The sequence below is a fragment of the Protomyctophum bolini genome, assembly GCF_963924005.1.
Source record: "Protomyctophum bolini genome assembly, chromosome: 21".
Lineage (NCBI taxonomy): Eukaryota > Metazoa > Chordata > Actinopteri > Myctophiformes > Myctophidae > Protomyctophum > Protomyctophum bolini.
Window position 1 is genome coordinate 4,628,143 of NC_137882.1, and position 13,237 is coordinate 4,641,379.

The window sequence follows — 13,237 nt, forward strand, 5'->3', positions numbered from 1 at the left end:
TGTCGATTTTAGTTTAACAATAGTGCTCTACCTGGTGGATTGAGTGTGAACTGCGTTTTTAGTCTCATTTCCAAGACTTTTGTTGTAAAGCTCTCTCATCGTTTCTTGTCCTGCAAAAGAATAATACAAAAAATCTAAATGTTCATTTTTCAGAAAATGTCAAATTCAGGAAATTAAGAAAACATTTTATTTAGAAAACAAAGCAATAGTGCCTCATCAAAGTTGGTTTTGTGACTATATATATTGTCAATTACTTGCATGAGAGTGGAAGATGTGGTGCAGAGTTAGCTGTTTTAGCAGATAGTTTGACTGAGGGTCCAAGGAGCTAAGAGGTTTTGTCCGAAGCCCCTTTTAATACTTTCAATTGGTTCAATTGTTTTCACAATATATTGTATCAGTATCAAAATCAATATTATATCTTGGTCATTCAGTACAATGGCAGGTGTAAAGTATCAAACAAACATTACAAACCATGGGTCCAAGGTCAAGTTTATTTATTTATATATCCCAAGCTGGGCAATTCATTTTACAGCAGATAATTAAAAAGCTCTAAAAGACACAAATTAAAACAGTAAACATACAACAACAGACATACAGATTATTACCTTTAAATATAAAGTGCAACTAGAACCAAAAGTGTAACTACATCTATCCTCACCACCCACCCCTGATACAAGGCAGCTATACCTCCTCCTGCTTCCCCCATTGGTGGCCCGGATGGAGGCTGGTATAAAACAGAATTTGTATACATGTTATTTTTAGTAACGGGTCTTTAACCACTGGCCTGAAGACAATGATATATTCGCGGCAAGACGCCCTGAGTCTGAGGGCGAGAAGCGACCTCGCCCTTGGCACTCATCTGCCTGGGTGACGGCAGAAAGCAGACTGCTGGGCGAGCGCTGGTGCTTTGGCATGGGGAGTCAGATCAGATCAATTATGGAATGAATTATGTACTGGCCATATATGGAGCGTGTCTTGAGTGTATACAGGGTTTGAGGAGGTCAGATCAACATGTCAGAACAGGAAGGACGGGTGAGGAAAGATCAACATATTATGGAATGTCACAACAGGTCAAGCTCCATATATGGAGATCTAAGAGGGTTTGAGGTCCAAATAGTTGGACCTCAAACCGGCTCCACATATGCAGATCTAGGTCTTCTCCATGTAACACAGCTGGGACATGACACAAATACCATTATGGACATTAATATGTGTTGTTATTTATAGTCTTGCTGTTTTTAGGGTTGGAAGTGTTTTAAATGGAAGATTTTATTTTTAGCTTTTAGTCCCCTTGTCCTGTTTTACTGCTCACTTCTGTGGGGCTGACCTACATACACTTCACTGCATTTTAAAGATACTACTTTTTTTAAATATGTATGTGACAAATAAAGATTGATTGATTGATGTATGGCTATCCAGGGTTCGATGAGGTCAGTGATCTTCATATATGGAGATGGCCATATATGGTGGCGTGACGTGTCATGAAGCGTGATGTCACGAGGCATGACCATATATGAAGACGTGATGAATCCCCCCCCGGCCCCCCCCCCCCCCTTCTCCCCTCACTGTATATGTTTCTTTTCCCTTTTTGCTTCCTTTATGATGAATTCCTGTTCTGTTCTTTAACTATATAGAAGTGTCTATTTGTACGTTTCTAAATGTTTTGATGAATTGAACATGGTGGACCCTGTTGTAAACAAGTGTAATGCTTAATTGGGGTCGTCCACTCACAGTTAACAGTCTTTGTATTGAGTTTGTGCTTAAAATGTACTGTAATTCTACAAACTGTTAATACATATGTCAATCAATCAATCAATGTCACGAGGCGTGACCAATGACCATATATGAAGGTGTGATTTCATGTCACGAGGCGTGACCATATATGAAGGTGTGATTTCATGTCACGAGGCGTGACCATATATGTAGGTGTGATGTCACAAGGCGTGACCATATAGGCGTGGGGTGACTAACTAGCGATGCAGGGTTTCATAGTAAATGTGACCTACTGTCGCAATAATAAATACACAGTAAATATTAATAGCTTCAGGACCACAATGGAAACAAGGCCTTCTTCATTGTGTTATCCTTTTGGTATACCATTGTATACCACTGTAATATGGTATTTGCAAACTGTTAATAAAGTAATAACTTCATAAGTCAATCAAAATCCTATAATAATACTAATGATAACACTCTTGAAATGTACTTTAAGTACAGTACAGTACAGTACAGTACTCATGCAGCTTAATTGTCACAGACTGTCACAGAGTTTGACAGTACAGTAAACCAATGTTACAAAATGAAGCTGAATCTGATGTTGCAGTGGACCTGACTCCTGAGTGACCACCACGTAGCGTAGCGAAGCTGGTGGGCTGGCCACTGGCCAGCGTCTGTGGCTGTCAACCAACTCATGTATAGAAAAGGGAGCCTTCCTTCGTCGCTCTCAGCCCGTAAACTCGTAGAAGAGGATGGACTTCTCGTGGCTGTCAGCCAATGAACGTTTAGCAAAGGAGGGGTTTTATAAACTCGACGACCCTTTGCCGGGTACAACACAACCCCCCCACCCCTACAACTGAACCAAGGTACAACCGGTACAGCAGCTAAAAATCTAAAACATCATCAAACGAAGCCCGCTTGACTTTCAGCCTCTCTCTGTACTTTTATGAACAGACAATTGCAGCTTTATTTAAATGCATTATGTATATACACACAAGGACAAGTTCATTAATATAATAATGTCACAACAAACTATATCACTGTCTGCAGAGCTCCTCCGTGCTGTACGGGAGGGGCAGGTGGAGGAGACACTCAGTCAAGAGGTGACCAGGTATATTTGATAATATATAACTCAGACACGATAATGGGATTTGTTGTCAAATGACCCTAATATGAGTCAAAACAAAACATCACTCGGAGTAGTCAATAATAGCATATACATTGATTGATAGATTACAGTGATACAGGCCAAAACAAATATGACAGCACTAAACAAAGGATGTTTTGATTGTCAATGTTTGGTTTGGTTATTTTAGACGTCATAATAATCATTGTTGTTATTAAATAATAAAGTAATACATTATGAACATCAGTTGATTGAGAGGGTGGGTGCACGTGGAACAAAATGTAACCATTTTTTCCATATCCACCCTTTCAGAGTTAAATGAACAACACAATTTGACTATGTACGTGCATTTCAATGTTTGGTATATTAATAAATGTGAGAACAAAGGGAGAGAGTCTCCATCCACATGTCCCCCCCGCCCCTGTTCCAGGGCCCCTGAGTCAGCGCGGGCTGCCCATTGGTCAACCCCCCGCGATACGATCCGGCCAACCGCGCGGGCGCACAGTGACACTCCTGAGCAACGTCGCCGCCGGTTGGCCCAACCGTTTGGCGCTCGCTGAACGCGGCGCCGCGTCACCGGGCTCCCCGCAGCACCTGCGGGAAGCCTCGTTTCTATTTACCGCTCGGCGCCGACGTCCGGGTCCAGGGCCCGCCCACCGTATCCGGCACGTTTCCACGCACACACACCATGGAGCGCGTGCGGACCGTTTCCGTATTCGCCCTAGGGCGGAACAGCGAGCTGCGAAGCGAACATCGACCCCAAGTCTAGTTGAACGTGCGGTAGCCGGTAGGCAGAGAGGAGGAGGAGGAGGCAGCCAGTCCGCGAGTCGAGAACACTACACTATTTGCAAAGGAGGAGAGAGAGAGACGTTTGAATCCTTACCGAGGCGGAAACAATATCATTACAATTACATTAAACATTTTTATTTAACCGGTAATAACAACAAACGGCGTTTTAACCGGAGCTTTACACCGGTTTTAACGGAGAAAGGAGAGCCGCGCGAGCTGGAGTCTGGCTGGAGGAGGAAAGAACAGAGCCGGGTTCTGTTGTGTGTTGTATGTGCCGGCTGTTGGAAGAAGAACCACCAGCCAAGAGCTAGCAGCACAGCTAACGAGCTAACAGTGTGTTCACTATAACAAGCAGTTCATTCATCTATCTGTGTTGTTATATTGATATTATTAGTATTGTTGCCTAGCTGAAGCAGTGCGTTGGATGAGGACCGAGTGTCTCTTCAAACGTAAGTGAAATGATTTTTGTTTGTCGCACGCACGCACACACACACACACACACACACACACACACACACATGCACACACTGTTTTAACGCATCTGTTGTAAAATAATTGAAAGGACTCATGATCTGTGTATTTCAATTAAGTTTCTTTGTTGTCAACTAGAGGTGAGGTGTGATTGTTTTGTTTGATCATTGTTTGTGTTCCTTTCAAAGTATTTACTTTGAGTTTGTTTTTTTAGTCACATGTCAAAACAGTAATTTGTCAAATGACTGTGACTTTGAGTAGGGTCAATTAGGCATGCACCTTTCACCCTGTTATGTCTTGTATATTTCATGTTGACTCCTGTCTGACTGACAAATAACCTCATTTTAAAGTACTTACTTAGTTTCTACCTACCTTAATGTAACTCTGTGTACAATTCGAACACTGACAATGTCACTGTGTATATGCATAAAGCGGTTTGAGAAGAAATAAAGGAATACAAAAATGATCAAATTAAGCAGATACATTGAAAAAGAAAAGCACAACATGAAAGGAATAAAGTTTGAATTGCAATTTATTGTATGTTCACTTTTTCCTTCTCAACCAAGTAATTTGAAGCTTTTGTACAATTAAATACATTTGAACAATGTAGATTAATTCAAACATTGAAATGGCACTCTGTGTTCTCTGATGAGGCTGTAATGATCACATGTTCAGTGATGATGCCTCTAGTGTTGATGTTTGTAAACAGAATTTATCCATGGCTTCTTCACGACATCACTGCTGTCTTGTGACCGTGAGACTGAAAGAAATTAATTAATTTAAGGCTCATTCATAGTCAGAATTGTCGGTGGTGAGGTGACCACCGCTCCGGTGGTGAGGTGACCACCGCTCTGGTGGTGAGCTGACCACCGGAGCTGAAATAACAGAGAGAAGGGCGGTGGCAGTGGTTTGCTCTTCACCGCTGCTTGTGACGTCATGTTGTAGTTCGGTGGTCACCTCACCACCGAAAATCCAGACTATGAATGAGCCTTAACGGTTCAGGTAGCGCAAGTGTTGTTTTTTTTCTTTGTGGCGTAGTCTATCTATATCCATGAGGATCTGAATATATTAGTGCTTTAACCTTTAAAGTTTTCAAACATTTTGTTTATCCAAATCGCCCATTTATAACCTAAGTTATACTTTGAGTTGACTTGGACGGTGGACCCCCTGGGGTGGTCTTTATTGGGTCCTCTCCTTTATCCCCTCAACGCCAAATCTCTTCGCTGGAAATAGCCAATCTACAAGCTTCATACACAGCGCTATTTTCAGGAAAATGTTCGACCCCAGAATAGTGATTATAATGATCTGGCTAAATGCACAATCTGTGATCCAAAAGTAAACAGTAACATGATGTAGATGCATTTTTGTTATTAATTGTTGTGCAGCAGTAAAAGGTGTATTGATGTTAATATATTAATAATTGTAACAACACTGGAATATGATGATATACCTAGGCATTAGGCATAGTAGCGTCCCATCTGTGCCTCTTTGACAGTTTGATAGGGTCGGTTGACTGAGTGACAGTAAAGATCATTTTGAGAGAAATAATTATGGAAAGAACCACCAGACCAGACATTGTCTAATTGTAAACATTTACCCCAGGTGACATCATGGCCTATAGCACTTACCCTACCCCCTTAGATAGCATTTCTGTAGACTTAGATAGCATTTGATACAGACTTAAAGCATGTTATGTAGACAGCACTAGAATTGCATTGTATGTAGTCATAGCACGCCATAGTACATATGTATAGCATAGTAGTATATATGTATAGTTTATATGTATAGTTTCATTATATAGATATTCCACTGTTACTTTCTAAGCTTACGCATGTTTCATGATAAATGCTTTTATGTGATGTATTCGCCTGCTTTTGTTCTTGCTTAATGTAAATCGCTCTGGATTAAGAGCGTCTGCTAAATGCCTAAATTGTAAATTGTTATGTCACGTGAGATGAGCATTTGTGACAGTTGAGTTGTAGCCTGCATGGATCACTTGGCTGGTGGTATAAATATACTTTTTAACTCTTGAGACACCAGTGTAGACTAGAGTGCCACTGCCTATATATACTGTTTAGGTGCCAGTGGTGAGAGACGGAGAGAGAGACGGTAAACATTCAATGTCTGCTCTATTATTCACATCACAGGTTTCCAGGCATAACAAAGTGAGTGAAATATATACACTGTGTGTGTGTGTGTGTGTGTGTGTGACTGTGTGTGTGTGTGTGTGTGTGTGTGTGTGTGTGTCTCTCTCTTCCTTGTTCTTCCTGGAAAGACTAGACCACTAGGCCACCGGCCTACTTGGGAACGATGCAACTTGGGAACCTAATGATATATGTTGTCATAGCAGTGGCACCCAGTTTTAACTGTCAGCCGGTGTCCCACATGGAGATCTGTGTATGTGCCTGTGTGTGAAAAGACTGCAAACTGAAAAGTCTACTGAATTCGGCCCACTGGCAGAGCCTGATTGGTTGAGCCTCAATTGGCTGAGGCAGAGGCTGGAGTACTCGAGTAAATGTACTTTAGTTACCGTCTACCACTGCCAATTCCCGACAGTCCCGTCTGTTCAGAGGAAATTGGACACGGTGACCGGCGGCGAGATTGGACGAGGCCAGTTCGAGGGTAGACCATTTGTTCATTGGCAAAGAGACACTTAATGGCATATTCCCTTCCTTTATGCTTCTTAAACCAATTAGATTATTAAAATGAAGAATGTGTTTTTAAAATGGATCAATCTGGTGTTCTCCATCGAGTTACATAACCTCCGCCTGAGTGACCATAGAACTGGAGTGACTAGATCTGAGTGACTATAGAACTAGAGTGACTAGATCTGAGCGACCATATAGAACTAGAGTGACTAGATCTGAGTGACTATAGAACTAGAGTGACTAGATCTGAGTGACCATATAGAACTGGAGTCAATGTGTTTACTGGTTAAAAAAGAAGTTTGATAAGTGATGTTTTTCTAACCAACTCCAACCCTTCCCCTTTCTGCTACACTCGTAAAGTAAAGGTTTTTTAAATCGATCTGGAATATAAATATATTTGATCTGTCACAGCAATGACTGACAGCCCCTTAGGACGACTCACGCTGAGAGCTTGTAGAGCTTTGCAACTAACTAAGTGTAATAAATAAGGCTTGATGGCCTTATATTAAATAAACGAGTGACAGAAGTTAGAGTAATGCTTCCTGTTAGACTTGTGAACCAAGTGAAGAATAAAGACAAAGTGTGGGAATTCCCCCGGTTTAGCATTGTATCATAACAGTATCATATCATGAGTCATTTTTTGCAATGTGAATGAATGTGTATGAGAGCAGAAGAAATGTGTGATTTAAAGTGAGAATCTGTCATTATGCCTGGCCTGGGCGTACCGTGTCTTGTCTGTGACCACGGCGCGGTACATTAATTAGATGTTCCCTGATCTCATTGTGTACACAGTATATATTCCCAACGGGACACCAGGGGAATGGGATTGGCTTGAAGTTGAAAACCTTCTGCTTTTGAATCGGCAGTTTGGATGTTTATGAGGTGTGCGGTGCTCATGGAAGGGGGCAATTAAATCCAGACACTGACCTTCATCCTAGAAAAATGCTTTAACTTCAAGTTTAAAAAGTAAAAATGGAAGCCAGGTTCTGTCACACTCGGTTAAAGTAACATTCAGGATTGTTTACTAAAGTCTGTCTACTCAACCACCCGTGCCTAACCCGTCCTATCCTAAACAACATTCTGTTGAACAAAATGGAGCCAGAACCATTTATTGTTTTACTTATTGTGATGATTTCAGTATCTGCGGTGATGTAGCCGATTAAATTATTATAATAAATAAATAAAAATATTATATATATTTTTTCTTACATGTGCATTTCGGCTTGATATTTTTCATTTTTAGATTAAATCTAACAAAAAGTTTGTTTTCTCATGAGTGAAATGTTCTGAAATATAGTTTTTCCACACAATATTGGTCTAAATATCTAACTGGCTAGGACTCTACAAAATGAATCTGGCATTGCTTTAGCCTCTGTACAACGGTCTCAACTGTCCATCCACTATCTTCTCTTGAGTGACGGCCCGGGTTCATAAATATCAGTATATTTACTTTCACTCGTATTTGTTTATCTGTGTACTTGCTTCTCTTCTTTACACTCTGATGAAATATCTGACAGACTCTCGAAATCTTAGTGCTCAGACGCTGGAGCAGCAGAGATTCTAAACGGGCACAAATAAATGCTCAGTCTAAAGGTCTGGAGTTCCGATCAGTTTTTTTGTGACCATCACATTGTTTTTCTCACGATTGGCCGATAAATTACCGATACCAATATTGTGCGTAAGGGGAACATTTGGATATTTCCAAAATGTCAAAACCCACGTCAAAACCATTCCTGTGTGAGTGGGGAGGAAGGGGAGAATGTTTTAGGCCTGTCACAACAAGGATGCAAAACTGATATTAATACTATATATCTGATTGACTTTTATACCACCTAAATGTCGCGAAAGATCGGTTTCTTTCTCCCTGTAAACTGCAGATCACTGATGAGTCATTTGGAGCCAATCACCTCTAGGCTCAGTCCATTTTCACCACTTAATACACAGTGTGTACGTAACCAAAGGCGTTGGTTACATTTTTCCATCCATGCTCCCCATGGTTCTGACGCCCTCCCTGTGTGTGTGTGTGTGTGTGTAAAGCAAAGCAAAGCAAAGTTCTTTGTTTACCCAGGGAAGTGGACTAAGCTCAAGATGCTTGTTTACAGCCACACCCTGCTCATAGAACATTTCATGGTAGAGGTTCAATGCCTTGCTCAAGGGCACTTCAGCGGTGGTAATTTTAACGTGCCGATCCGGGGATTCGAACTGGCGACCTTCCGGTATCAAGACCGCTCCGCAAACCGTTCGGCCACCGCTGACTGTGTGTGTGTGTGTGTGTGTGTGTGTGTGTGTGTGTGTGTGTGTCCTCAGGGAGAACATGGTGCTGACAGGGAAGCGTTCGGAGAAAGGCCCCAGCTGCTGGAAGCGGAGGGTGAAGTCTGAGTATATGAGGCTCAGGCAGCTCAAACGCTTCAGACGCGCTGACGAGGTCAAGGTGGGTGACTGACTGTCAGTGGTGGGAAGTAACTAAGTACTTTTACTTAAGTACTGTACTTGAGAACACTTTTGAGGAATTTGTATTTTCCAATACTTTCACTTTCAAATAAAACGGCCATGCCTTACCTTATCCGTCCGTTGAGAATGCACCTTATAAATGATTAAAGACCAGAGAAACAACAACAAAGCATGAGTGACGTAGACAGGTAGACAACTATAAACTATTGCAGAGTTTAACTGGCTATTGCATCACTTTCTGTGCAATGTTTTGGTGATGAGGGAGAGGGACACTAGGGAAGCGAGGCAGAGACAAAGGGGGGAGACAATGTTAGAATAGAAAACACACTAGAGGTGTGTGTGTGTGTGTGTATTAGGGGTCTAACGATATAGTAACTGCATCGAAAAATCAATTTTAATTTAAAATGTAATGGAACTCTGAAACGTGATCAGTAACATTACGAAGTACATCTTTGTGATGTAACTTTATTATTTCCACACAACAACTCAACAAGGTATATTAATGACAGTAAAATGTTGAAAATTAGTGGCTCTTTCTTTTACTATCCTCTTTCTCTCTCTCCTAATTCTCCTCTCCCTTTTGTATTTCTTATTTAAACTTTTCTCTCCATCTCCTCTCCTCTTTCGCTCTCTTCATCTCCTCTCACCTCTCTCATTCCTCACCTTCTTGTCTTGCTCTCCTCTTGCGTCCTCTCCTGATGTCGGGTGTGTTTGATGTTTCAGAGTATGTTCAACACCAACCGTCAGAAGATCTTGGAGAAGACCGACATCTTGAACCAGGAGTGGAAGACCAAGAGAATCCAGCCTGTGCACGTCATGACGTCTGTGGGGTCCCTACGGGGAACCAGGGAGGTCAGACCCGTCACTCCATTAAACACACACGCAGTTGCGCGTGCGCATGCCGCGCACACACACACATACACACATACACGCGTTCTGCGATGTCAATGTTCATTAACACCGGTTTTGTTTTGTCTTGTCTGTAGTGTACTGTGGACAGTGGATTCTCAGAGTTTAACAAGCAGGTGATTCCGCTGAAGACGCTAAACGCTGTGGCTTCAGTTCCTGTCATGTACTCCTGGTCACCGTTACAGCAGAACTTCATGGTACACACACACACACACACACACACACACACACACAGTGTAGTGACCTTTCTGGGGGAAAACATTTGGTGAAAACGGCTGAGCTACAAGCTTTACAACACAACCTTTAGTGAGCTTGTAGAGTTTAGCGGCAGCGGTGGCCGAACGGTTTGCCGAGCGGTCTTGATACCGGAAGGTCGCCAGTTCGTATCCCCGGACCGGCACGTTAAAATTACCACCACTGAAGTGTGCCCTTGAACAAAGCATTGAGCCCCTACCATGAAATGTTCTATGAGCAGGGTGTGGCTGTAAACAAGAATCTCGAGCTTAGTCCACTTCCCTGGGTAAACAAAGAACTTTGCTTTGCTTTGCTATTTTCAGTGAAGATATGCAGAAAGTGTAGAGTTTTGGTCCCAAGATTTATATAATGTTTATTTTATTTGGAAAAAGCAGTGCAGTATAATAGAAAGCATTTCTCTCAGACATTTTATCACCCCTCCCTCATCCCCCGGTCCCATGTCACCCCCCCCCCCCCTCCAAGTGACTCCATCTCCAAAGTCTCTGTATAGACCTCGCTTTCCTCAGATGGATTACATGTGGCATCAAGACAACACTTCAGAGTGTACAATTCAGAGGGAGAAAAATAAAAAAGAATGGGCAGAAAAAAAAGGAAAGACAATGACAAAAATCAAGAACTGAAAGTATTTACAGTGGAACAAAAACAAAACCGCTTTGGACTTCGACCGTGAGAGGAGGAAATAGGGTGTCTTAAACATTTCTTTTTTTTACAAAGATCCAAGATTACCTTTGTAGTCAAAAATAAATATTTGTATTTGAACCGCAGCCACCCGCTTTGTTTGGGGACACTGATGACGGCGGTTGCTATGGATACAGGTCTCTCTGCATGCGTGTCACAGAGCATCAATCAATGCATTGATTACGTGCAGCTCTGCGACACGGACTGGAGTCACTGGAAAGGTTTCTATTGTGCATAGTATTGCACATGTGACAGTTAAGGCCTATTCATAGTCTGGATTTTCGGTGGTGAGGTGACCACCGCTCCGGTGGTGAGCTGACCACCGGAGCTGAAATAACGTTGAGCGGTTGTGAGTAAAAACAGAGAGAAGGGCTGGAGCGGTGGCGGTGGTTTGCTCTTCACCGCGGCTCGTGTCGTCATGTTGTAGTTCGGTGGTCACCCCACCACCGAAAATCCAGACTATGTATGAGCCTTTACACTCACTTGAGTGGGTGGGTGCAGACGTTATAACAGTTACGTTAATTTGAGTGGGTGGGTGCAGATGTTACTTATTGCACTAACACTCATTTGAGTGGGTGGGTGCAGATGTTACTTATCGTACAGTAACACTAACATTCATTAGAGTGGGTGCAGAACAGAACTGCAGATGTCTGAGGTTACTTTATCCAAGGTTTCTTTCTTTACAGCACTTTCAAACTCGCGATGTGCACACGGTCTGCACGCTTGATTACAAAAAGTACTTATTTCGACATCAATTTGTTGATATCCATATACGTAGAACAATGATAGAGAATAGAATCATTGCTAAATGTGTGTGTGTGTGTTTGTTTGTGTGAGATAAACATTCTAAGTACCAACCATTACTTGGAAGTATAACAAACCTGGGGTATCGCTGTAGATTTGCCATACTGATATTCTGAAGCCTGGGCCGTGTGCATACAATAAACTGACCATGAGTGGCCTAAGAATAGCTGGCATGACAAAGAGCAAAGCCAAACAACTTGCCAACTACTGTTCTGTTACGGCTGTTATAGGCAGAAAGGAAAGGAAAGCAAAGGCACTATGTTTTCCAGGGTAACTGGACTAAGCTCAAGAACTAGTTTACAGCCAGGCCCTGCTCATAGAACATTTCATGGTAGGGGTTCAATGCCTTGCTCAAGGGCACTTCAGCTGTGGTAATTTTAACGTGCCGGTCCGGGGATACGAACTAGCGACCTTCCGATATCAAGACCGCTCCGCAAACCGTTCGGCCACCGCTGCCCAGTTTGTCTGTGTGGAGGAGGAGGTGCCATGTGTATCCTTAAGTGAACATGAACTGTCAACCCCGTTATATTTGTGTCAAAATAAGTCAAATAAAGAACTAAAATGTGTGTGTTTGTGCATCAGGTGGAGGATGAGACGGTTCTTCATAACATTCCCTACATGGGAGACGAGATCTTGGACCAGGATGGAACCTTCATAGAGGAACTCATCAAGAACTATGATGGCAAGGTCCATGGAGACAGAGGTAAGAGACTCTCTCTCTCTCTGTCTGTCTCTGTCTCTCTCTCTCTCTAGCTGTCTGTCTGTCTGTCTCTCTCTCTCTCTCTAGCTGTTGCCAGACTTACCAGAGAGCCGTGGACGTTTTCTCTGTCGGCCAGCGTCTTTTCCTGGTTTTAAGACAGCTGGTGGATGGAAATTACCGCCACCCCCGCGGCTGACTGCCGTGGAGGAGAGCGTTTTCCGGGAATCTGGCCGTCGCGGCAGTCAGCCGTGTGGGTGGCGGTTAATTTCCATCCACCAGCTGTCTAAAAAAACTGAAAAGACGCTGGACGACAGAGAAAACGTCCACGGCTGTCGGCTCAGATGTGGAAACCCTGTCTCTCTCTCTCTCAAGCCCTACACACACCGTCTGCGAACGCCGCGTGTCAAAACAGCCGCCTACGTTATTTTCAATGAACCTATCCCACACCGGCGGCGTCCGACGCGCGTTCACGCCTCGCCTGACGCTCCGATACACCACTGTTATATTTTCGCTGCGCACCCGGTGTGTGTTGGGCTTCATATGCCACCAATCTGCAAAGAAATAACACGTGTGTGTGTGTGTGTGTGTGTGTGTGTGTGTGTGTGTGTGTGTGTGTGTGTGTGTGTCTCAGAGTGTGGGTTCATCAACGATGAGATCTTCGTGGAGCTGGTCGGCGCTCTGACTCAGTAC

General features: G+C 42.9%; 1 protein-coding gene across 1 annotated transcript in view; it reads left to right on the forward strand.

Moving 5' to 3' along the window:
* The first annotated feature begins 3,706 nt into the window (after positions 1–3,706).
* ezh2 (enhancer of zeste 2 polycomb repressive complex 2 subunit) overlaps positions 3,707–13,237 on the forward strand; it is a 21,615-nt gene continuing 12,084 nt past the window's right edge. Inside the window, 6 exon segments of the mRNA XM_080793282.1 lie at positions 3,707–4,080; positions 9,058–9,181; positions 9,925–10,053; positions 10,188–10,307; positions 12,430–12,550; positions 13,179–13,237. The exon segment at positions 13,179–13,237 is cut by the window's right edge and continues 103 nt beyond it. Coding sequence (XP_080649408.1) covers positions 9,065–9,181; positions 9,925–10,053; positions 10,188–10,307; positions 12,430–12,550; positions 13,179–13,237 — 546 coding nt within the window. The 5' untranslated portion in view covers positions 3,707–4,080; positions 9,058–9,064.